Genomic DNA, 23,233 nt, shown 5'->3' with positions numbered 1-23,233 from the left:
AACAGACTCATAGATACAGAGAACAGACTCATGGTTGCCAGAGGGAGGGGGGGTTGGAGGTTTGGATGAAAAAGGTGAAGGGATTAAGTACAAATAGGTAGTTACAAAATAGTCACAGGGATGTAAAGTACGGCATAGGGAGTATAATATTGTAACAAATACATATGGTGTTATGTGGGTACTTGAAATATTGGGGGGATCACTTTGTAGAGTATATGATTGCCTAATCAATATGCTGTAGACTGAAACTAATGCAAAATGATACTGAATGTCAATTGTAATTTTAAAATAAAATTAAAAAGTAAAAAGAACCAGGCTTTCTGAGAGGGAAAGTAATAATGGCAACATTTATTGAGCATTTACTGTGCACCAAGCACAGGTGGTCCTTGAGACCACCCTGAGATACATACTGTTGTTGTCTCCTTTGCATAGTTGAGGAAACCAGGGCACAGAGAGGGGAACTGACTCGTCCAAGTCACACAGCAGAGCTGAGACTTAAACCCAAGCAGCCTAAGTCTGAAACCCATACTCTTGGGGGTGTTGTTTGTTTCCAATGGTCTGGCTTTGAACTTCAAGAGTCAAGGGATGGTATTCCACCCCCACCACCCCACCACTCCACCCAAAGACAGGTCAGGGGTGGCCTGTGAGAATAAAAGAGGAACTTGGAGGTGAAAGGTCAGAGATGAGAGCCCTTCCAAACACACTCTTGTGAGTTCCCGCTACACAGTGGGTGCTCAACCAGTGTCTGCTGGATAGGCTGCGTGGGCAGCATCAAGGGGTCCAGAGAAGGAAAGAGAGAGGCTTCCTAAAGGCAGGTCAGTGGGTCACCAGGGAGACAGACTGCGGGGGAGGGATGCAGGGTAGACACTGGGGTGGAGCTGTTTACAAAAGAAAGGGAGTTAAGAGTCCTGGAGAGGATGCCCGGTCTCTGTGTTCTGGGCTGGCCAGGGACATCTGTTTTGGGAAGCATCCGCACCCCAGAGGAATGAATCCACCTCCCTGGGTTCTCAGTGATTCGTCACCTCAGCTGTGCCCCTCAAGTCCGTCTTCAACCGTGCTGCCCCTCCTGCTCAAACACCTCCCATGGCTACCAGTACTCCACAGGATAAAATCCATAACTGGTCTCTGAGAGAACCCGCAATCGGCTTGGGGCCCTGCTGAGGGCTGGAGAGGCAGGCAGGGGCTCCGCTCAGACACCCGGGCCCAGCCACGCCCACGCCCTGGGACCCCGCAGAGGGAAGTGTGTGGGGGCGGGGCGGGGCGTCACTGAGCGCCCGCGCCCCCGCCCAGAGGCTGCACCCGCAGCCACAGTCCGCCCTCCGCGCGCAGGATCAGCTCGGGCTTCCTGCGCGGCTCCGCGCCGTCGGGCAGCACGCGGAAGCGCAGCAGCGTGAGCGCCAGCACCGCCTTCATCTCGGCCATGGCGAACGTCTGCCCGATGCAGTTCCTGCGGGCGCGAGGGAGGGCGTGGGGGCTCCGACTTCGCCGGGACCTGGCCCGGGACCCCCTATTCCCTCCCGCAGGGGAGGCGTAGAGAAGGGGGCTAACCGCGCCTGGGACCCCCGTGCGGACTGGCATATGCCCTGGCTCCAGCCTGGAACTCAGACCAGCACACAGCGGGGAGGGGGTCTGAGCCCATCGGGGTCCCCTCCTTCGGCCCACCCAACCCCCGTTCCTCAGACCCTTACCCATAACCTCTGGAGGAGGGAAAGGAAGGGGAGTCAGAACTCTTATCTTCTATTTTCCCCCTTCCCCGCCCCACTGCCCTGCCTGGCATCTCAGTCTCAGATCCCCGCCCCCATCACCCCTTTCCTGCCTCAGATACGTGCTGTGCTCACCTGGGCCCCGCTGAGAAGGGAATAAAAGCCAGAGGTGACCTCTCCCGGGCGGTTTCTGGGTCGAAGCGGAAGGGGTTATAGACCTGGGGGGAGGCCAAGACAAGGCGGCTGGATGAGGTCTCCCAGGACAGCCCGCCTTGGAGAAGCAGAGGTGTGTGCGATGGGGCGCAGGGGTGTTTGATTTGCCAGGTCAGAACCCTGCTCCCTCCCCTCGGCCCCCAAAGGGGAGTGGACAAGAATGAGGGAACGGGAAGGCAGCACCTCAGGGTCTGGCCACACGGATGGGTTGTGATGGGTCCCGAAAATACTGATAAGGCAGATAACACCTATGGGAGAGGAGGGGCCAGTCAGGTCAAGAGGAAACCCCTGCCTGACGGGCTTCTCTTTCTGCTGGGGTGGCCCCTCCCCCTGCCATCGCCAGCACCTTTCGGGATGACCCGGCCATCAGGGAGCGTGATGTCCTGGGTGCAGCAGCGGGAGATGACCGTGACTGGGGGGTGCAAGCGCAGGCTCTCCTTGATGCACATGGTCAGGAAGGGCAGCCGGGCCAGGTCGTCCCTAAGGAACACCCCCGGCAGTTATCCAGGGAGCAAACCAGAGACCCACCCCCACCAGCTCCGTCAGGTTCTCTCTCTCTGTAACAAAATAAATTCCAGATGGGTCAAATATCTCCAAACTCGTATGTACATTAAATATCTACAGCTTTTTGTATGTCAATCATACGTCCACAGAGTGGTTTAAAAGAAAAAAGAAAAGAAGCTCATTGTCACAGAAGTACTAGAGAAAATTTAGCTGGGTATTTTTAGGGGCTTTTCTAAGTAAAACACAGTACCTGAACAACCATAAAAAGGTTTTCAAATTTGCACAAAAGCATTCTTTAAGGCAAGAGAACAAAATCAAAAGGCAAATAAGTAAGAAAAAACAGATCCAATATTTTACTTACTATGATACTAGAGATAGTAGCTAATGCAGTTAGACAAGGGGGGGAAATGGAGAGTAATGTAGTTGGAAATGTAGGGGTAAATTGCCTTTTTTGGCAGGTAGTGATTTCATACTCAGAAAAAAACCACAAGAGAATCCACTGGAAAACTTGTATAAATATTGCAGCTCCAGTAAGGGGGCTTCATTCTTTTTCTTCAACCCCCATCTTTCTGTGGGGCGACTTAAATTTTTCATAGCCAGTACATCGCTAACCGGTCCGAAACTGGAAAATTGCAGAGCGCCGCCCCGAAAGGACTCGCGGGCCCGCACTAGTGGAAGTCACTCTGAGGGTGGGGGTTAAGAAGGAAGCTTATTTTCATTATAAAGTTTTGTGTACTCTTTTTCTTTTGAACTAAGTGCATCATTGTGTTTGAAGTCTTGGAGGAAAAAGCATAAATTTTTTTCCTCACCTCACAGGACTGCTGTGCTAAGCAAAGGCTCACGGGGAGAACATTACCTGCAAATTGCTTGCCCAGCCTGATGCTTCCTCACCATCCCCCAGGCCCTGGCCTAGCTCAGGCCTCAGAATCTCCTCCCTGGGCCCCCACGCTGTAGCTCGTCCTGTCCAGCATGTCCCTCACACTAGCCCCAGAAAGATCTCTCTGGTACCAGATCCGACCTGTCCACCTGCTCAAACGCCCCAGTAGTTCCTCATCATCCTTGGGTTAAAAGTGAAGCCATAAACATTGCTTTCAAAGTCTTCCGCATCTCTCTGCCTCTCTCTCTCTCGCTCCTTTCCTTTCTCTTCTCTCTCTCCCTTTGCCCCTCTCCCCCAACTCCTTCACTTGGCCCAGGCTGCCTTTTTTTTTTAACCCAAGTGCACCCAAAGTGCAGGCAAGTATCTACTGATCAGCATTCAGGGTCTCAGCTGACACGCCCTCTCCACCCTCAGCCTTGCCCATCTTCCTGGCAAGCCCATTTCTGCCCATGTGGACTGGGAGTGGCCTGAGCTGGGACTATTCCCCCACCAGGCTGGGAGCTCCTGAAGGGCAAAGGCTTGCTTTGGCTCCTTCCTGGGTCTCTAGGACACAGAATGGGCCTTGGAAGGATTGGAGGAGGCACAAAATTAGAGATGGAAAGGCAGTGTTTGTTGAATAGGGGCTGGATGAAGATTCAGGTGTTCCTGGACAAGAGTTGAGAGACTTTAATCCCTACATGCCCCCCTGTGCATCCTGGAATAAAAAATATGGGAGGAATTAGGAGGCAGGAGACAAGCAAATATTCCAGGAATAAAGATATTTGGAAAGAAATGTGATTTCAGAGAGAAAAGGAAGGGCGTGGAGGGAAAGTTCACTTACTGAATATGTGCTCAGGAAGTGGCATCATCTGCCCTCACACATTGTCTCTAATTCTCTCAGCAGCCAAGATCGTTCTGTCCCTAAACCTGGCAAACCTTCCCCTGCTGTCTAAGCTGGCTACGGGACCCTGCCTCTGCGCTCTGCCTCCGTTCCCACTAAATGGGATGACAGAATGGCAGAATCAACAACCACAAAGATCTTCCCTCTTTCCCACTTCCAGAGCAGAGCAAATGTGGGGGTGGTGGGGGCTCAGGAAGAGCCATGAGAACCTGCACTCACCACTCAATCTCTTTAGGCTCCCGGTCCCCCAGGAGCTGTTGCACCTCCTGCCGGCAGCGCTCCTGGTATTCTGGGTGCCGTGCGAGGTTGTACAGGACCCAGGACAGGCCGCTGGCTGTGGTGTCATGGCCTGAGAGGCATCAGACAGGTTGGGTGTCTGGGCTGCTTGCGCACCAGAGGTGGGCAACACCCTTATGTTAAGGCCCTCAGGGAGGGTGGGGAGGATTGAGCAGGATGGGGTGGCCAAGGATCCACCTGCCAAGTCCCTGGGATGGTGAGACCCACCCCCTCTGTGGTCCCACACTGGGACCCTTACCCTCAAACATGAAGGTATCAGCCTCGGCTCGGATGTCCTCATCTGATAATCTCTTCCCATCTTCATCCTGCAGAGAAAGCAAGACTCCCCAAATCACTCCAGCTCCTAGGACCCCTGAGACAATCTCTGAAGCTCCATCATCTATTCAGAAACCTGAGCCCACACTGCACACCTGGATCTCCCTGCCTACTGTCAGCAGAGGCCTCAACCCACAGGCCTCCTCCTTGGCCTCACTGCCTCCTGGTGAGAGGAATCAGTGACCCATGAGTATTTTCAGGTCTCTACGTGATGAGGGATTTCTGATTTTAAGAAGTTACTGGCAACCTGGGTTACAAATTATTGAACTGCCTTGGAAGTTAGAAATGGAGCGTTGCTGCAGAACCAGTTGCTCGTATTCAAGGCTGGTAAATCCAGAGGCTCTGTCTTCCCTGGAGATAAGGAATGGGGTGTAAATCTATCAAATCTATAGACTTTGCCTTCCCAAAGGATTTGTTTATGCTCCAAAGCAATAACAACCTCTTTGTCTCCTCCTCTTTCTTCCTTCCTTCCTCCCCACCATAGGGCAGAAAGGACAGATAGGTCAGCTGATTTATATAAGTTCCAAGATTCAAACTGTGCAGGTACCTCTCCTGCGACGCAAGCAGGATACATGTCCAGGTAAAAGCATCATGCAGCCCTCAGAATAATTTGGGAACAGGAAACCAGAGCTACAGTTCTACTCTGGCTACTGTTACTGTGATGAGTAATGAATGGGCTGCTCTGATCCACGGTTCTGATAAAAAAAACCTTAGGCCCTTCACAGTGTCAGACATAGCAATCCCCTACAGACTGCACTGTACACAGTCATCTCTAAAACTTATTGCTGACTCATCCTTCCCTTCCTCAAGCACCTGCCATGGCTCCCCAGTGCCCTCTGCATCAAATCCATTTTTCAGTCCAACATTTGAGCCCTCGCTGGTATGGCTCAGTGGCTGAGTGCTGGCCCGCAAAACAGGAGGAGACTGGTTCGATTCCCAGGGAAGGCACACGCCTGGGTTTCAGGCCAGTCCCCAATTGGGAGCGTGTAATCAATGTTTCTCTCACACATTGATGTTTCTCTCCCTCTCTTTCTCCCTTCCTTCCCCTTCTTTAAAAATAAATAAATAAAATCTTTAAAATAATCTGACATTTGAAATCAAGGGCCATTCTATCTCTTCAATTCAGATGCAAGAGAAGCCCACCTTGGTCAGCAGGAGCACATCGATGAAATCCAAAGTCTTGGTCTTAGCCTTGGCTTCCAGAAAGTCATCAACACCCTGATCAGGGAGGGTGCGGCGCCGCTCCTGGATGACAGCGTCTGTGAAGTCATGCACCAGGCGGCAGGCCCGACGGAAGCGCCGTCCATCAGGGGTGAGGTGGTACAGGAAGTCCATGTACAGGAAGAGCTGATCGTGCCGTTTGGTCACAAGGGCACTGAGCTCCAAGATGGCGGCAATGTATTCACTGGGCTTCCTGCAGGATGAGGGCAGGTAGCGAAGCAACAGTTTAGCTCACTGAAGTCCAAGGTGGACCTCCCACCAGAAGCCAGGAGCGACCTCCCGTTAGGAAACTTAGCGTCCAGGAACAGACGGCCCCATAGATACCGGGAGGGGAGAATCCAGGAGACACAACCCTGCAGACTTTCCTCTCTCCCTGCCTCCTGTCCCTGTGCACTGCCTACATGCCCCAGGCACCCAGAAACAGCTCAGACACATGTTTCGCTCCTCTCTCCCACCAGGTACCTGCCCCTCTCTGTCCCAGACTTTATACACAGCTCAGACTCCGTCCTCTCCTAGCTGGTCAGTGGGCCCAGCCCCTTGCTTGTCTCCTTGCATTCAATGCCAACACCTTTCCAGTGTCTATACAACAGTTGGTCTTCTCTAGAGTCACATATCTACGCTCAGTTTTGGCCAAACGTTCATCTGCTCAAACACCTGCCATGATTCCCCGGAAACCTCAGGATAAAGTTCATACCTCTTTGCCTGGCTTTTTAATGGCCCAAATATCTAACCCCTGCCAAGCCCTCCCACCTCATTTCCAAGATGTCTCCTCATTGGCACACACACTCTGCTCATTTTAGTCTCCTGGCTCTTATCAAACATTTCTACCTACCTGAAGGGATCACTCTTTCTCTTTCCCCGTCCTTGTCCTTCAGTGTCCAGCTCTGACCCACCTTTTCCAGGAAGGCCCTTGGGATTACCCTGGTCAGTCCTCCCTCCACCTACTCCCTTATGTCTATGGCTCATGTTCCCAGGCTCTAGGCAGAGACTCACTCCTGGCAATTGCTGTCAAAACTGAAGACACATTTCTGCAGACTGTCCAGGGTCATGAGGCTGATGTGTTCAAACATGTCCAGGCGGGTGTTACCCTCTGAGGCCAGGTGCTGCCACTTGGCCTGGACAGAGAAGGGGACAGAGCTGGGTCTTCCCTGAGCCCTTCCCCCAGGGCAACCACCTGGATGGACTCCCCTAGACCCTGCCTCTTGGTCCTCTGCCCCAGGCACCCATACCCAGGGAGGACCGGGCGTGAGTGGGAGTGGAACTGTTACTCTTAAGACATGAAGACTCCATGGCTGGGAGCCAAGAGACCTGGGTCCAAGGTTCAGCTCTGCCTCTTATGCTCTGTGTTCCCTTAGTCAACTCATTGTGCTCCTCTGGGCTCCACCTGTCAAATCTTGAGTAGTAGTTAAGATAACCTACTTTGGTGTCAAATAAACCAGGTTGGAATCCCAGATCCATTTATTAACTCACTTGCTAGATGGGTGAACATGGGCAAGCCTCCTAACCAATATGAGACTCAATTTAATCATTCGTAATGGGGAAAAAAGAATCTCTACCTCTCAGAGTGGTAAAAATTAAAGAAAACATATGTAATGGAATTGGCACATTATTTCTGACATATAGTATATACTCAATTAATGTAAGCTTTCACCATCTTCATTGTTATAAATTGACTAGGAAAATGTCCCTTGTGTTGGGAGAGTTAACCTTCCATGGTCCCTGAGCACCCCTGCACATTCTTGATAAATATGCCAAAAATGCACGGCCCTGGTGTTCTTTACCTGGGCCATCTCTCAGAGTTGTGTTTGCTGCCAAAAGCCTTGAAGGACGAGATAATGTCTTCCCCTGGACAAATATCAGGCTTTCTTCCAATTGCTATAAAAGTCAGAGACCCTGAACTTGGTGCCCCCCATAATGCAACATACCACATGAGCAGGCATCCACTTAAGCCCACCTGTGTCATCACCTGAGATCTGGTGACTTGGAGAAAGAATGCAAACCCACAGAGGCACGTGCAGCTTGCTGTGCCATGAGTAATAAACGTCCTTTGTCTCGTACCCAGACATCTTATGTCTTCTGGCAGAATCCACAAAGCAGTAACAAGCTCACTTGTTAGCTTGCAAGTGAAAAGGTATTTTTTCCCAGCACTTTCCCAGCACTTCCCTGGGATTTTTCCCAGCACTTCACAAAACCTTACCTCCAATTCCTCACTTCCCTTTATATATCCCCATTCTTTGCAACATGATTTTTCAGCAACTCCCATTAGGAGTTGGAGCCTGTTGCACTACCCTTTCTGTGCTGGCCTTTTGACTTGCTTTGGCCAATAGACAGTGGTGAGAATAGGGAGGTGATGATCCTGAGCCTAGATCTCAGGAGGCATTGCAGCTTCCTCTCAGTCTCTAGGAACCCTGCCTCTGCCATGTGAACAGACTGAGATGTCCAAGGAGAGAGAGAGAGAATCTCATGGAACTAAGTCCAGTTGTGCCAGCTGAGACCATCCTAGGTCAAGCCAGCCAAGGCCTTATCATGTGAAAGGACTGAGCCCAGATCAGCAAAGCTGCCCACAGCTGATCACAAGTACATGAATACCTCATCCACATGCAGAAGACCCAGCCAACTGACTCACAGACTTGTTCACAATAATAAGCCCTTATTGTTTTGAAATGGTTTGTTACTCAGCAATAACTACATTATTCATCATTATTCATCAGTAATGCAATATTCATCATTATCATCAACCATGTCTCAGGACTCCAAGGCTTCTGTGAGGGAAACAGAAACGAATGCCTTCTGAACACCGACTATGTATCAGGGACATGGCTCCATTATGTCATCTTGACCACACTACAAAATGATGACCGTTATTTCAATTTTACAGCTGAGGAAACTGAGGCTCAGAAAGGAAGAGCAATGGACCAGAAGCCAACCAGAAGAGCCAGAATTCCTCTGAGAGATGCCTCTGAGTCCCCATTACTCCTGAGGCTCCAGGTGTGACCCTGAGTTCAAAAGACTCACGTGCATAATATTCACGCTGTCATTGAAAATCTTCATGTAGGGCTTCAGGATGTTAAAGTGGAAGGCGGGTGTCAGCATTCGACGATGGTGGCTCCACTTGTCGCCAGCACTCAGCAAAAGCCCATCCCCTAGTACAGGCAGCCACAGGGAGTGGGCAGGGGCAGCGTCTTCCCCTGGCCTCCCAAGGGTCCCAATCCCCATCGCCCTCAGTTACTCACCCAGCCAAGCCTTCAGGAATCTGTAGAAGACCATATCCTTGGGCGCGATGGCAGCTAACATGAATGAAGACCATCAGTGGCCATGCAGAGGGGGAGGAGAGGGACTCTTGGAGGGGGGAGGAGGCACCCAGCATAGCAGAATGGGACAAGCACAGAGGAAACAGTGAGGAAGGGAGAGGTGAGGGCCATGACACAGAGCAGAGCAAAGGCAGAGCCCAAAGGCACACCTCTACATGCTTAGATACACCCCAACAGGGCACAACAAAGAGCACACCTTGACATGGCTCCTACATGATCCAACATGTTCTACACCCAAACACAACCCAGCGCTCTACCAGGTGCCTTTACAGGGACCTCAGACACCCTGTCTATCCCAGCACACTCTTTGACATCTCCTGGGACACTGGACATGTCCCAACCTATGTTAACATGCCATGTCATGGCTTAGACATGCACGGCACACCCTGACATGATGCAACATATTCTGACATGGATGAAAAGACAATCTGACATGACCTCAATGTGTCCCTCAGATGAGACCCAGATAGGACTAAAAAGTGTCCCATTAATGTCACAGATGTGGACCAGGGGTGACCCAGACATACTCTATGACCTGCCTTGAACAAGACTCACATAAGGTCTCAGACATGTCTTAGAGGGGCAAAACAAGAACATAGCCCAGACATGATCAGCAGCAAAACCAGACAATCTCACATGGCATCTCAGACAAGCACCACACAGTCTCTGACATGCCTCAGACATCACTGGCCACAGCTAAGCCCCTGACGTGACTAAGGCTGTCTCCGTTTGATCCCAGGTGTAAACAAATATCAGCAACAACTAGGCACAGGTGGAAACACAAATGTGACCAGACATGGCCAAACAGAAGACATCACACAGGCACACCCTTGGCGTGAGCAGACATGACCAGAGGTGGGGCAGGTGGGGGTCCAGGCAAGACAGAGGTAGTGGCATCTCAGTCACAGCCTCTCCTGTCTGTATCCAGGTGACCTGCCCAGCTGGAGGCAGCACAGAGACCTCAGCAGTGAGCAAGCTGTGGCCAGAGGGATGACTACCTGGAGCAAAGAGCACAGGTTTGATGTAGTTGGGATGGAAGATACGGACGACGGCGTGCCAGGGTCCCACCCACCAGCAGCACACATCCCCATAGGCGCTTGCCAGGCCCTGTGTGTATAGGAGACCTTCTTCCGAGCTCCGAATCTGGAGAGGAACAAAGAGGAACCAACTCGCACTCTTCTGGGTGGCCAAAGGGAAGAACATTCAGAACAGAGACCCAGACCTGAGCCCCATGAATCTTATCCAGCAGGTCATCTTCTTCCTGGGGTAACCCCCACACACACCCTTAACACAGAGGCAATCAGGGTCTTTTCTCATTTGGATTCCAAACACCACATTCACCTGACTCCTCTTCTGTTCCCATTTTCCAGATAAGGAAACTGAGGCTCAGAACAATGGAGACACTTACGCACAGTCTCCCAGACAGTGGGTGGCATGCCTGAGACCTGAGCCCAGGTCTGTCTGCATGCAGGTCCTGAGTTCTTAACTATAGAACTTCTTTGAACTTCAAGACAATAACTCTGAGAACCCTATGCCTGCCAAGACTGGGCAGTCAGAGTGGCAGTGACTGGAGGAGGAACTGGCCCAAGCCAGGCAAATTAAAGTGAATCCTGCAAATTTGCCTGGAACTGTTGGGAACAAGCTCACTTTTCCATGGGGGTTGAATTTCTGGGATTCATCTTTACCAGCATGAGAGTAAAGATCTCACAGAGGAAAACAACTAAAAAAAGAAAAATGAAGACAGAATACTGAGAACATTGTTTGACACCTGGACCCAACTGTGCCTGAAGGCATCGTTCATGGGCTTGACAGTGGATCGATTCCCTTTCTTTGCTTAAACCACACAGGTTTGAGTTTCCACCACTCAGAACTGAAAGAGACCTTAGCAATCAAGGAGAGTCACCCAGAATTTTGGTTCTGAGCCAAGCTGTCTGTCCAATGCTGCCTTTTTTCCTGCTCAGCCTGAGCTATGTGTGGGTGAGAAAGGTAGAGAACAAAGGAAGGGATCCAGGCTGGAGTGGGCTTTCCTTGGAAACCTTCCCAGGGCCTTCAGCCAGAAGGCAATCAATTTGAAGTGCACGAGCTGCAGGGTAGGGTAGAAGGCCCACCAGAGGTGGACATCACAGAAAGAGCAAGCCCTCGTTGCTCTGGGCCTTGGGGGAGGGGAGAAGGGGCAGGTCTGGGATGCAGAAACCTGGGATGCTAGCAATGCCCGCGGCTTCGCTCTACCCTCTGCTTCAAAAAATCTCTACTCATTGTTCCAGACCCAGTTCCAGGAACTGCTCCTGCAGGAAGCCTTCCAGGCTGCCACAGCCTGCCTCTGGCCACCTCCTGACCACCCCGGGTTGGGGGTCCCCCTGTCCCTATGTGTCTCCTCAAGTTTGGGAGCTCCTCCAGAACAGAACCTTGGATTGAAGCCTGTTGGGGCTCCAGGGGTGCCCAGGACACAAGAGCAGAAGACAGATGACACTGGAGGGAGGAGGTAGTGAGACGCGGGTTTGAATACATGAAGAAAAGAGGAAGATGCTAAGAGAGAAGGGAGGAAGAGGGCCAGATCCTGCAGAGGCCACACAGAAGCATGGCAGGGAGGAGCTGGAAGCCTCAGATGTGCCACAGCACCCACCACCACGAGCTCTGTCAGTACCTGAGGCGCTGGTGATAGCCCGGATCATGTCTGGGTGGCAGAAAACAATGAGGGGGAAGATGGGGCCCTGCCATAGCATAAATCCCTGGGGGAAGGTGGTGACCAGCCGAGTGATGTCCCTCATGCCCTGTTCATTGGGGGGGACCTGAAAGCAAGGCAGGGTTGTCACTCCTCCAAAGGAGCCTACAGCCTCCGTAGTGGACAGCGTGTCTGGATTTTGTGTGGATGAAAAAGATCTGCTTCCTCCTGCTCTTTCCCTCTCAGAGCAGGTGGGTCCTGGAGGCCCCCCTACATCCTCAGGGTGCACCCCAGGTTGTGGTGAGAAGACCTGCTCTCTGCCCACAGAGAGGCTAACCTTGGCTCAGAAAGATGGATTTTTCTTGTCCTGAGAGTGGTTCCAGGCTTGGGGCTGGGGACCACAGGAAAGGTCCCCTGGGGGAGGTTTGTGGGCAGCACAGTGACCTCAGGATTTGTCCCTGAGTCTTGGTCCCATATCCTTTCATGTCCTGGCTGGTCCACAAGGCCTTCAGTTTCTCAAATGGTGAAGGTCTGCAGACCTGGGACCCTCCAGCCCCAGCAAACCCCAAGGGACAGATGTGAACTCTGCTCAGTGATCAGAAGGGCGGCTCCCACCTTCTGAGCCCCTTCTGCTGACCAAGCTCTGTGTACAGTGCGCCCTATCTATCCATCTACCTAGCACAGTCTGTCCTGTCTGTCTGTCTGTCTTCTATCATAATGTATCATGTCTGTCTGTCTATCTTTGTAATAGTGGGTCCTGCCTACCCATCTATCTATCTATCTATCTATCTATCTATCTATCTATCTATCAAAGTTCATCCTTTCTGTCTCTCTAGCTGTCTCTCTCCTCAGCCTATGGACACACCCACCAATCATGCTATTTAGAAATGAAGAAACTGAGGCCACATCCCCCCAAAGGGGGAGGAGGATGGATCACCTGCTGGTGAAGCGTCCTCTCCAGTCCCTCAGGATGCCCCATCAGAATCTGACAAATACTCCAGGTGCTCCAGGCAGGTGAATATAAGTCATTGTCACCCTAGTGATCTGCTCCTGGGCACCAACGACCATGAGGGGAAGACCCAAAGCCCTTGATGAGATTGGCCCAAAGAGGGAGAGTGACTCAGCTGAGGTCACACAGCAGAGGGGCTGGAGGAGAAAGAGTGGCCTAGGCCAGCTCCCGTGGCTGAGCCCACAGAGCGGGAGTCGGAATGGCTGTGACTTCGATTCCAAGGCCCAGAATCTCAGGCAACCTTCATGCTGAGCTTGGGAATGTCCCACTGTGACCTTGGCCATAATAAGTAGTAAAATCACAAGAAGTCCTTCCCCAAGCTGTAGTTCTCACCCTGGGCAGGAAAGGAAAGCTGGTCTGGGGGTAGGCAGGAGGCAGACACTCATCTTTTTGGCCTTGACCAAGAGAGGTGACAGTAAAGTCATCACATAAGGGCTCAAAGAGTTATTGAGTCCCTGATGTGTGCCAGCCTCTGGGCTGGGAACTATAGACAGAGCATCTGCTCCCCAGAGCAACCATCAAGTTGGAGAGCCAGATAATAAGTAATTAAACAATTAACTGTGTAATTACGGAGGAGCAGGACCAAGTCAAAAGTCCAAGCCTGGGGTGTGGGTGGGGAGTTGAAGAGGGCTTCCAAAAAGAGATGTGAGAGGCCAACTTTAACCAGGTTGTGCAATGGGCCTGTTGAGACATCTTAGGAGGGAAGTGTAAGACAAGAGGAAGATGTGCCAGGAAGGTGAGGGGATGGAGAGCTGAGTCCTTGGGGGTGGGGGTGAGCAGACACAGGGAAATGGACCAGTCACAGGGAGCAGGCCTTGGAGAGTACCCCTGAGGTGGTCTCAAGACTAGCTGTAGACACTGGGAATGCTAGGGGACCCAGCTCTGTGCACCCCACCCTGGGAACCCCTCAGAGGTGAACTAATATGGGGAAGACAGGCAGGAGGTGGACCCAAAGCAGGCCAGGGGTGGGGAAAAGGATGTGGGAAAGGCCAAGGATGGCAGAGTGGAGGAGTGAGGAAAGAGGGGCTCCTCTTGACCCCCCTTGCTTCTCTCCTGCCTTAGACCTCAGCCCAGCCCCTGAGCCCCATTCCCAATCCCTTGGTGAGCCCACCCACCCTGATGTCCAAGACTCATTTTGCTGCCCACACTCACCAGGCCCAGGTGACCGAACAACCAGTTCCGCTTTGGGGGCTCTGGGAAACACCGGAGGCGACGGCGGTTGTCATAGAAGGTGTAGGTCCAGGCCAGGACACGGGCCAGGAGCCAGGAGGCCCCCAGCAGCAGCAGGAGTAGCCATGGGGAGGCTGCCAGTGGCCCCAGTCCCAGCCAGGACAGGCTCAGCTGTGGCATCCTGCAGGGCAGACACAGGGGGTGCTCCTGAGGCCAAGGGCAGGGGTAGGGAGGCGGGAATAGGTGAGCTCAGAGGTAGAGACCAGCTCACAGACAGAGGGAGAGGGTGGAGGGTGTGAGGGACGGGGACACAGGGGCAGGTGAGTGCTGGGTGCAGGGCAGGGAGGGCTTGGAGATGGATGAATGGGGGCTCAGGAGAGAAGGGAGACCCAGGGAAATGCAGAGGAAGAGACAGAGACAGAAAGACACAGAGAGGAAGAGAACTGAGTTAAATTACCCACTGTTTTCCGCTCAACTCCCAGGCCAGTCCACTCTCTGGAGCCACCCCTGCCTTGAGCGACACCTCTCCCCACCCTGGGCCAGGATCCCCAGCTCCCTTGCCCCAGGTCTGGCACCTTCTGCCCAGAGTCGCTAGTCCCACACGACTTCCTCTCCCCTCTGCCTGGGCAGCCTTTGCCCCTGGTTTCTGACCCAGGGGAAGTTGACAGGGGCTGGACTAAACCAGCCAATCCCCAAACACCAGCTTTCCTCCACCCTGTTGTCACTGGCGCAAATACAGGGTGGGGGTGGGGGCTACCATGTTGGCTACATGGGCCTAGGACTAGCTCGGGGTCACACAGTGTGGACACTGGATCCTCAGGACTCAGCACCCCCCAGTGGGATGGGGGCAAGTTGGGGGATAGTCAAAGATGACTCTGGGCCCCTGAGTTTACTGTCTTCCCTCCCCTCCCACAACCAGGATGTGGCAGGTCAAAGCTTGAACTTGATTGTTTAGTTGCCAGGTGAGCCTTGTCCCCAACATCTCCCCGGCTCCTCTCTTCCAAACTGGGCCCAGTTTGTCATGAGGTTTCTCTGCTCAGAATCCGGAACCTCAGAGGTTACAGCCTCTGGCCTCCAGGGGCACAGCCTGACAGGAGTTAACGTCCTGCCTCCAAACAGAACTTTCCCTCGGATTCAGGGGAGGAAGGGCCCCGTGGCAAGGGAGCAACTGGAGGTGAGGGGGTAGGTCTGAGGGTCCCAGACAGGGGAGGCAGAGCTGGGAGGCCCCGGAATGAGTTTACCTTGCCCTTGCTCTGACTGCCATTGGGCCAGCCCCTCTGGGATCAGTCTTCCATCTGGGATGTTGAAGGAGGTCTTGAGAGGGAGACAGAGAGGAAGGTCGCACAGGAAGGGGGAAAGAAGGATCAGGAGCCCCTCCAAAAAGATGAAGTGAAGGGAAAGAGCTGGCAGCCAGTACTTGTGCTGCTGTGTACCAGTATACCACATAAAGTAGACCTGCTCCGCACAGATGACTGTATGTACAGCGTGCCTACTATGTGCTGGGCACACTATATCAAACATGCCTACTGTGTGCCAGGTGCACTGTATAAAGCACATCTGTGTGCCACGGCTCTTCACAGACTGTGCCTACTGTGTACTGGGTAATTCAAAAAGCATGCCTACTCTGTATCAGCTGCATACATAAAGTGTACCTACTATGTGCCGGGTGTGCTATATAAAGTGCATCTGCTGTGTGTCAAGTACTCTAATAAATACTGCCTACTGTATGTGAGGTGTTGTACATAAAGCATGTCTCCTGGATGCTGGGTATCCTCCATAAGGCATGCCTAGGAAGTACCAGGAGCTCCATATAAAGCACACCTACTGCATGCAAGGTAGTGCATGTAAAGCATGCCTATCGTGTGCCGGGTACTCTAAATAAAGCACACCTATTATGTGTCAGGTGCTCTACATAAAGTAAACCTACTCTGTGTGTGTTGAGAGCTAGGAAAGAGGGCTAGCCAATTTTAAGCATTGCTAAGCAGAAAACCTCTTGAAGGTCACCAGAATAGATAGGGGAGAGAAACAACATTGTCGGCCAAAGTAAGGGTAAAGGTAAACAATACGTGATTTGCAGAGGGCTTATTCTGAGTTACAGCCAATTAGAGGGCCATAAAACTTTGGGTGCCAGACTCATCTCGGGTCTGGACCCTTATCTTTAAACTGAGGGTACAAATTAAGTGGGACAGACAGATGGTTCTTATCAACAGGAGACAGACAGATAGTTCCTCCTGACCCCAGAGCTATGCAGAGATAGCCGCAACTCCCACTTTTGTAACTTGCTTGCTTGCTTCTCACCGTATAAAAGAGCTAGCCTGTGAGCGTTCGGCGCGACTCCCCTTTGCAGCCTTAACGGGCACCCTGGGAGTTCGCCCCTGCGCAGGTAAAAATAAAGTACCATCTAAGTGCACTCCACACGTCTCCATTTGATTTTCTGCTCGCGTACGGGATACAACATTTGGAGGCCCCAGCGGGATCTCCCTTTTGGGAGTTTTGCTTTCGGAGACTGGGTGGACAGTTCGAACTCAGTAAGTAATTTGTCAGGATCCTGTTTCGGTTTTGGTTTCAGTCCTCCGGAGGCTTTGCCCTGAGGTAGTAGGCAGGACGCTGCCGGTACCCTACCCAGGGGTTCGGAGAATAGTGGGACGCCACTTCCGAATATAGGTTTTGTCTCTGTGCCGCGCGGCCTTGTCGTGTTTGTCTGTGTTATGTTGTCGGAGGTATGTTATTAATGTAGTGAGAATGAGAGTGTGATTGTGTCTGTGGCTCCACCGGCATCAGCCTACGGAGCGTGCGTGGGCCCCAACCTGCGGTTCCTTAGTCTGTCATACGGCATAACGGCTGGGAGTTTAACCCGAATTCTACGCGGGCAGCCTTAGCTAAGACAGACCTAAGTCCTCGCGAGAGGAGAGGCCAGGCGGGCGAGGCGAATATCCTCCGACCTCGTTAGCTGTTTGTCTCGATATTGTGCTTGTCTCAGTTACGTGAAACTAACCCTTGTGAAAATGGGCCAGCGGGAGTCCACCCCCGAACTCCCCGCTTGATTGCATCTTGAATAACTTTTCTGATTTCCAGCGTCGTGCACGCGGCTACGTGAGCGTGCAGCTCGATCCGGAGTTCCTGCGGACTCTTTGCCAGCTAGAGTGGCTGACTTTTGGTGTCGGATGGCCTGCAGAGGGGACTTTCGACCTCCCGGTATTGTTTGCAGTTCGGGCCACAGTTTATAGAGCCCCACACCCCGATCAGATAGTTTACATCAATGTGTGGGTAGATATAGCCCCAGACAAGCCAGGCTATATTCAGAAATGTCTAAGAAGGAGTGCTTCCCGCGGAAGAACGGTTCTGTTAGCCGCGGGAAGAGGAAAACAAAAAGAAATTCCCGGAGCCCTCCGCGCCTAGAGGGCGGAGGGTGCCTAAACTCTACCCCCACCACTACCAGGACCTGGGGAGGACATGTTAGACCCCTTGAATGCGCTCCCTCCCTACCCTAGGAGGGAAGTGCCGCATTCTACCCAGCCGGAGGAGGGAGGGACACTCTCGAGCCCTCCTCACACCCGAGGGGGAACTAGAGAAGGGGAGGAGGCTCTAGTATTCCCAGCACCTCCGGCACTTCTGCCACTCCGTGAGGCACCGCCCGGACCGGGTGCCCCTGCTGGAGCACCCCCTCGGTTGATATATGTTCCTTTCTCCACTAGTGATCTGTATAATTAGAAACACCAGAATCCCCCATTTTCTGAGAAACTGCAGGGATTAATTTCCCTACTAGAAACTATATTTAGGACTCACCAGCCAACCTGGGATGATTGTCAGACTCTATTTACCTCAGAAGAAAGGGAAAGAATTTATAGGGAGGTTGCAAAGATTGTGTTGGGAGAAGGGGAGGGAGGAATCTCCCGCTGCTTTCCTAGAAAGATTACTGCAGGCAGGTGCGGTAGTTCTTAGGAGCAATAGGATAGTGCCGCCTCTGGATTCTAGGGTTTGCAGAATTGGCCAAGCCTCTCCATGAACTTACGAGGGGAAAAGAGGGAAATATAACTTGAACTGAAAAAGAGAACCAAGCCTTTGAGGCGCTTAAGGCAGCTTTGGTATCTGCACCTGCCAAATTTAGGAAAGCCATTCCAGCCGTTTGTGGCAGAAAACGGAGGCATTGCAAAGAGAGTGCTGAGCCAGGCTTTAGGACCCTGGGGAAGGCCCGTGGCCTATTTGTCCAAGAGATTGGACCCAGTAGCCTCAGGGTGGCCAGCCTGCTTACTTGAGCTCTAGTTGCCACAGCCATGCTAGTGAAGGAGGCCAGCAAGCTCACCCTTGGACAGAATTTGCAGATAATTGGGGAGCATCATATAGAGAGAATTTTGAAATCCTCTCCTGATCGCTGGTTGTCTAATGCACGGCTAACTCAGTACCAGGTGCAGTTGCTGAATTCCCCATCAGTCCAGTTCCTGAAAAGTGCCGCCTTGAATCCAGCCACCCTGCTTCCAGCCCCTGATCCAACCATCATGCATAGCTGCCATGAAATATTAGAGCAGGTCACAGGCATGCGCCCAGACTTGCGGGATGAGGCATACAAAAAACCAGAGCTCGCTCTGTTCTCGGATAGCAGTAGTTTCCTTAGGGAAGGGCAGCGGTACACGGGGGCTGCGGTAACCACGGAAACTGAAGTCCTTTGGCAGCAAGCCCTGCCAAAAGGAACTTCAGCCCAGAGGGTGGAGTTGATGGGGCGTTTGCAAGGTCTAATCTTAAGAAAGCTGCAGGATATCTCTGCATATCTAGGGACTTTGAGTAGAAGATGCCTGTACTGGTAGGGACTTTTGGCTGCCACGTACTGAGTTTAAGTGCTGAGTTTAAGTACAGTCCTTCCCAGGGTGGGAAAGGAGCAGGGATTAAAGGTAGACTGTAGTTAAATCTGGATGGGCAAAAATATGTAGAAAGGTTGTGAAAGTTTTAAACCTGGAGGAAAGGAAACCTCAACTACTTGTTTTCTGGTTTTATGGTAATGTAGTTTCATTTTGCTTCCGTTTCTAATCAGAAACCCCCTGTATCTGAAGACCTAGTTAGGGTCACCTGAAGACCTAGTGAAGGTCGCCTGTAACTGGTTGGAGAGAATGCCTTTGCCACTCAGGACCCAGGAAGGGTCATTTGGGCCTGATGTGTGTTTCAGCCTGAGGCAAAGGAGCATGTCTCTGCCAAGAGACCGGACCTGAATGGCATGTCTCTGCGGAGGCTCCAGTAGACGCACCGGTGCAAGAGGATGCCTCTACCTGTGTGCTGTTCTTATAGAACTCCGTCTGTGTTTTAGATTTTGTTCTGTATCTGCTCTGAAAAGAAAATTGAGGATTCCAGGGATAGTTAAAACTTCACACTCTGTAGGAAAGTGAACAAGGGAAAGTGCAAGATATGTAAATGAAGATGTATGAAAGGATACAGAAGGTTAGTGGATGTTGCAGAAGGTCTATGGGAAGCTGTAAAGATAGAAGAGGGTTTGTAAAAAGGTGTGTAAAAGGTTATAAAAGTTTGTGAAAGTTTTGGAAAGAAAGTGTGTGGGGCCAGTAATAGAAGGTATAAGGCATAGAGATGCAATCTTAGTAGATATCAGAAGGAAAAGGATTTTCCTTCGCACTTGGTATTTTTCTCCCTACCTGATCCCTCCAGAATTTGGCATTCTGAAGGAGTGAGTAATGACATAAGGTTTCTCTGCATAAATCCATTAAGACCAGTCATTAATAATTTGTTAACCGATGCTTTGACTGGAATGTCACGCCTGAAGGAGGCATGTCTGGGTTCTGGTTGTCACCAGGAAGCCCCGAGGAACTGGGATTGACTTGAGAAGCTAGCAAAAGCCCACAGGAAGAAGTTTGGTACCTTGGTTGATTGTGTGGTTCGTGGCAGTCTTTCCAGGGAAGGAGCGAAGGTTGCTTTCCTGAAAGATGGATAAAAAGGAACCTGTAGGCACAACGAAAGCCTCAAGGATTTAAGTGAAACAACTGGTACAGGCGAAGCCAGGTGGCAGATGTGTGGCTCTGCTTCTGTGCCCTGAGGGGCGGACTAAAAGTCAGTCTAAAGGTTCCCTGAGTTCCAGCGAAGCAAACTTAAAGATCATAGGCGATCCAGGCTGCTCTTGGTGTGTTTATGCAAACAGACAGGCAGAATTAAAAGTTGGACTCAAAGTAGTCTCTTTAATAACGATGAGGGTGATCTTAAGGAGAAAAATCATGGTCTAAGGAAAATCACAATGCTCAGTATTGGATATAGGAATCATGCAGCTGTCTTGAAAGTTTGCTTTCATTTGAAAGTTGAAACTGGGTTTGTAATATTACCGAAGATGTTCAATTTACAGGTACGAAGGGCCTGTCAAATTGCCATTGCTGTATGTCATCGCAGCAAGGGCCTTGCAACTGAATGTCTTCCCAAAAGACAGTCTCACCAGCATAGAGACTGGCTTGGGAGTGGTTGTGTAAATTAACCTGCGTGTTCCTCCTTCTGTTTTCATAGGGCGTGGGACTATGGCCTCATTACCTGAGAGAATGGTTGCAATATAGGCCTCACTTAAGGATCCCATCTTCATCATCTACCCCTGAGACTCAACTAGTTTGGTTAAACTAGGTAGTTGGGTTGGTAAAGGGTTTGAGAGATCTGTGGGCTTCACTTCAGAGCTTATCTTCCCTTTTCTGTCCTAATAGCCAAGACAGAAAGGGCCCAGAGATCTGAAAGGAGAGAAATCCTGATATATTCCCCTCAGCCCGAGTGAAGTGTAGTGAGCCACAGGGTTTTGGACAGGTGTAGCATGTCTCATACACCTTCCTCCAGATAAGCCATTCTTTACCTAGGTGCCTGCCTTTCTGATTCGGTAATTATGATTTAATTGTGCCTTCCAACTCTCTTGCCAAATCTGTCACCTCCAGAATATGACGAGGATGCCAACTGTCCAGTAATGCCAGCCTTTGGACACCGAGCTTGCAACTTCGCAGTGACAGCCAACTGACTTGGATTAAATAAGGTCCTTCCCCTTACAGGAAAGGACTACCTCCGTGCTGCACCCCCTTTCAGGGCACCCCTGACCCAAGGTTAGGTAGGACAACGTCCATGTCCAGCCGGAAGCAGTTACAAGAAGATGAGACCTTCGCCCATTGTCCTTTATATAATTATAAAGGGGTTATATATCTGAAAGGAAGGATTGAAGCAGGGTGCCGCCAAGAGGAGGGCCCAGGAAGGGATTTGTAATAGGGTCCAGAACTCAAGGTGTACCATTCCTAGGCCCCTTACTCATAATTCTTCTGGGGATTAAGCCTAGGGCCTTGCATCCTACAGACCCTAGTTCAGAATCTAGAAGCCACAGTCACTCGTACTGCAGTAGCTAAGGTGCTGGCCCTTCAGAATTATCAGCATCAGTACCAGAAACTAAGGCAGTTTACTGATACCCAGAACTATGGCCAGCTCTATAGTGATGCTAAAGGAGCCGAAAACGACTTTTTGCATCAAAAGGGGGGAATATAGTAGATAATGGTTTAGTTAGTATGCTGCTCCCAGTTACTATGCTGCTTCCAGGTTGCCCCTGGCTGCTCACTTACAGGTTCAGTGAGCCCAGGTGGCACTAAGGGAACCTGTGCTCAGGTTTGGGGAGGAAGTGAACCCCTAGGCTCTATAAGCTGAGCCTGCATGAATATTAGGAATTGGATACTAAGCCATGTAGGTACACCACCATTTTAGGTAAGCCGATTATAGAAATCGTTGTTTAACAACAAGGAACATGACCCACTCCTCCGAAAAGAATCCAGGATTACTGAAAGCCCCTGAGGGCATTTGGTTTATATGCCTCCAAGGAATATATCTTTGTTTGCCACCAATTTCTTATCCAGAATTTCGTGTAACTGGGTACATAATTCCCCAAGTGTATCTCTATGCAGGAAACCCAGATTTTGTTCTCCCCTCTAGGACTAGGAAAAAAAAACCTCCCCTTCTTATACCCATAGTAGCCACTGTTAGGATCTTAGGGTCCCCCGCACTCAGTGCCGCAGCCCTCATTCGGGAGATTTAGAGTTAAGGCAGCTTTCGCAGACTTTCTCTAAGGACATATCTCTGCTGCAAGATCAGGTAGCTGATTTAGAAAGACTGGTAGACTCCTTAGCAGAGGTAGCTGTCCAAAATCGGAGAGGATTAGATGTATTGTTCTTAAGGAAAGAAGGATTATGTGCAGCATTAGGAGAAACTTGTTGCTTTTATGCTAATCATTCAATTAGAGATAGTATCAAGGTCTTAACCCAGAGACTAAAAGAATGAGAAAATCTAGAAGAACCAACATAGTACACAGGAATCTATTAAGATGTCCCCATAGTTGACTACCCTGATTTCCTGTATTAGTGGGCCTTTATTAATTATACTCCTCTGTTTAACCTGTGGCCCCATCATTAGTATGATTCAAGGATTTGACTCATAAGTGCCAACAAGGAAATGGGGGAATGTTGAGAGCTAGGAAAGAGGGCTAGCCAATTTTAAGCATTGCTAAGCAGAAAACCTCTTGAAGGTCACCAGAATAGATAGGGGAGAGAAACAACATTGTCGGCCAAAGTAAGGGTAAAGGTAAACAATACGTGATTTGCAGAGGGCTTATTCTGAGTTACAGCCAATTAGAGGGCCATAAAACTTTGGGTGCCAGACTCATCTCGGGTCTGGACCCTTATCTTTAAACTGAGGGTACAAATTAAGTGGGACAGACAGATGGTTCTTATCAACAGGAGACAGACAGATAGTTCCTCCTGACCCCAGAGCTATGCAGAGATAGCCGCAACTCCCACTTTTGTAACTTGCTTGCTTGCTTCTCACCGTATAAAAGAGCTAGCCTGTGAGCGTTCGGCGCGACTCCCCTTTGCAGCCTTAACGGGCACCCTGGGAGTTCGCCCCTGCGCAGGTAAAAATAAAGTACCATCTAAGTGCACTCCACACGTCTCCATTTGATTTTCTGCTCGCGTACAGGATACAACAGTGTGAAGTACTTACATAAAGTAAGCCTACTGTGTGCCAGACATTCTACATAAAAATTGCCTACTGAGTACCAGACATACTATATAAAGCATGCC

At 50.9% G+C, this 23,233-nt stretch overlaps 1 protein-coding gene and 1 long non-coding RNA gene across 7 annotated transcripts; one reads left to right on the top strand and one right to left on the bottom strand.

Annotated features, from left to right (window-relative positions):
* Positions 1-317: 317 nt before the first annotated feature.
* On the bottom strand, positions 318-14,793 carry LOC112305042 (cytochrome P450 4F3). Of its 6 annotated transcripts, none has more exons than XM_053910439.2 (13): positions 14,620-14,793; positions 14,145-14,343; positions 11,966-12,110; positions 9,244-9,297; positions 9,026-9,153; positions 7,004-7,125; positions 5,933-6,203; positions 4,713-4,779; positions 4,397-4,526; positions 2,263-2,396; positions 2,100-2,164; positions 1,839-1,921; positions 318-1,447 (listed from the first exon to the last, which is right to left on the bottom strand). In XM_053910439.2, exons 2-13 carry the CDS (start codon positions 14,340-14,342, stop codon positions 1,264-1,266), a joined length of 1,581 nt encoding a protein of 526 aa, XP_053766414.1. In that variant the 5' UTR covers position 14,343; positions 14,620-14,793; the 3' UTR covers positions 318-1,263. The 6 variants fall into 6 exon arrangements, with proteins under 6 accessions (XP_053766414.1, XP_053766418.1, XP_053766415.1 ...); XM_053910443.2 differs by having other exon boundaries at positions 4,400-4,526; XM_053910440.2 differs by lacking the exon at positions 11,966-12,110 and adding an exon at positions 10,320-10,464.
* A 1,905-nt stretch (positions 14,794-16,698) lies between these two features.
* Positions 16,699-22,270, top strand: LOC128779183 (uncharacterized). Its single transcript, XR_008425072.1, has 2 exons — positions 16,699-17,357; positions 20,652-22,270. It is a non-coding gene; the product is annotated as an uncharacterized lncRNA (long non-coding RNA).
* The last annotated feature ends 963 nt before the right edge of the window (positions 22,271-23,233 follow it).

This window comes from Desmodus rotundus, chromosome 9, assembly GCF_022682495.2.
Source record: "Desmodus rotundus isolate HL8 chromosome 9, HLdesRot8A.1, whole genome shotgun sequence".
Classification (NCBI taxonomy): domain Eukaryota; kingdom Metazoa; phylum Chordata; class Mammalia; order Chiroptera; family Phyllostomidae; genus Desmodus; species Desmodus rotundus.
This window is presented reverse-complemented; position numbering and strand designations above follow the sequence as displayed.

Excerpts from the sequence above, each read along its gene's own strand:
- LOC112305042 (XM_053910439.2), bottom strand. The coding sequence starts at position 14,342 with ATGCCACAGCTGAGCCTGTCCTGGCTGGGACTGGGGCCACTGGCAGCC. Across the intron at positions 4,780-5,932 it reads ATGTGCTCCTGCTGACCAAG|GATGAAGATGGGAAGAGATT; the intron begins GTGGGCTTCTCT and ends CTTTCTCTGCAG. Across the intron at positions 1,448-1,838 it reads CCCTTCTCAGCGGGGCCCAG|GAACTGCATCGGGCAGACGT; the intron begins GTGAGCACAGCA and ends TCGCGCCCGCAG.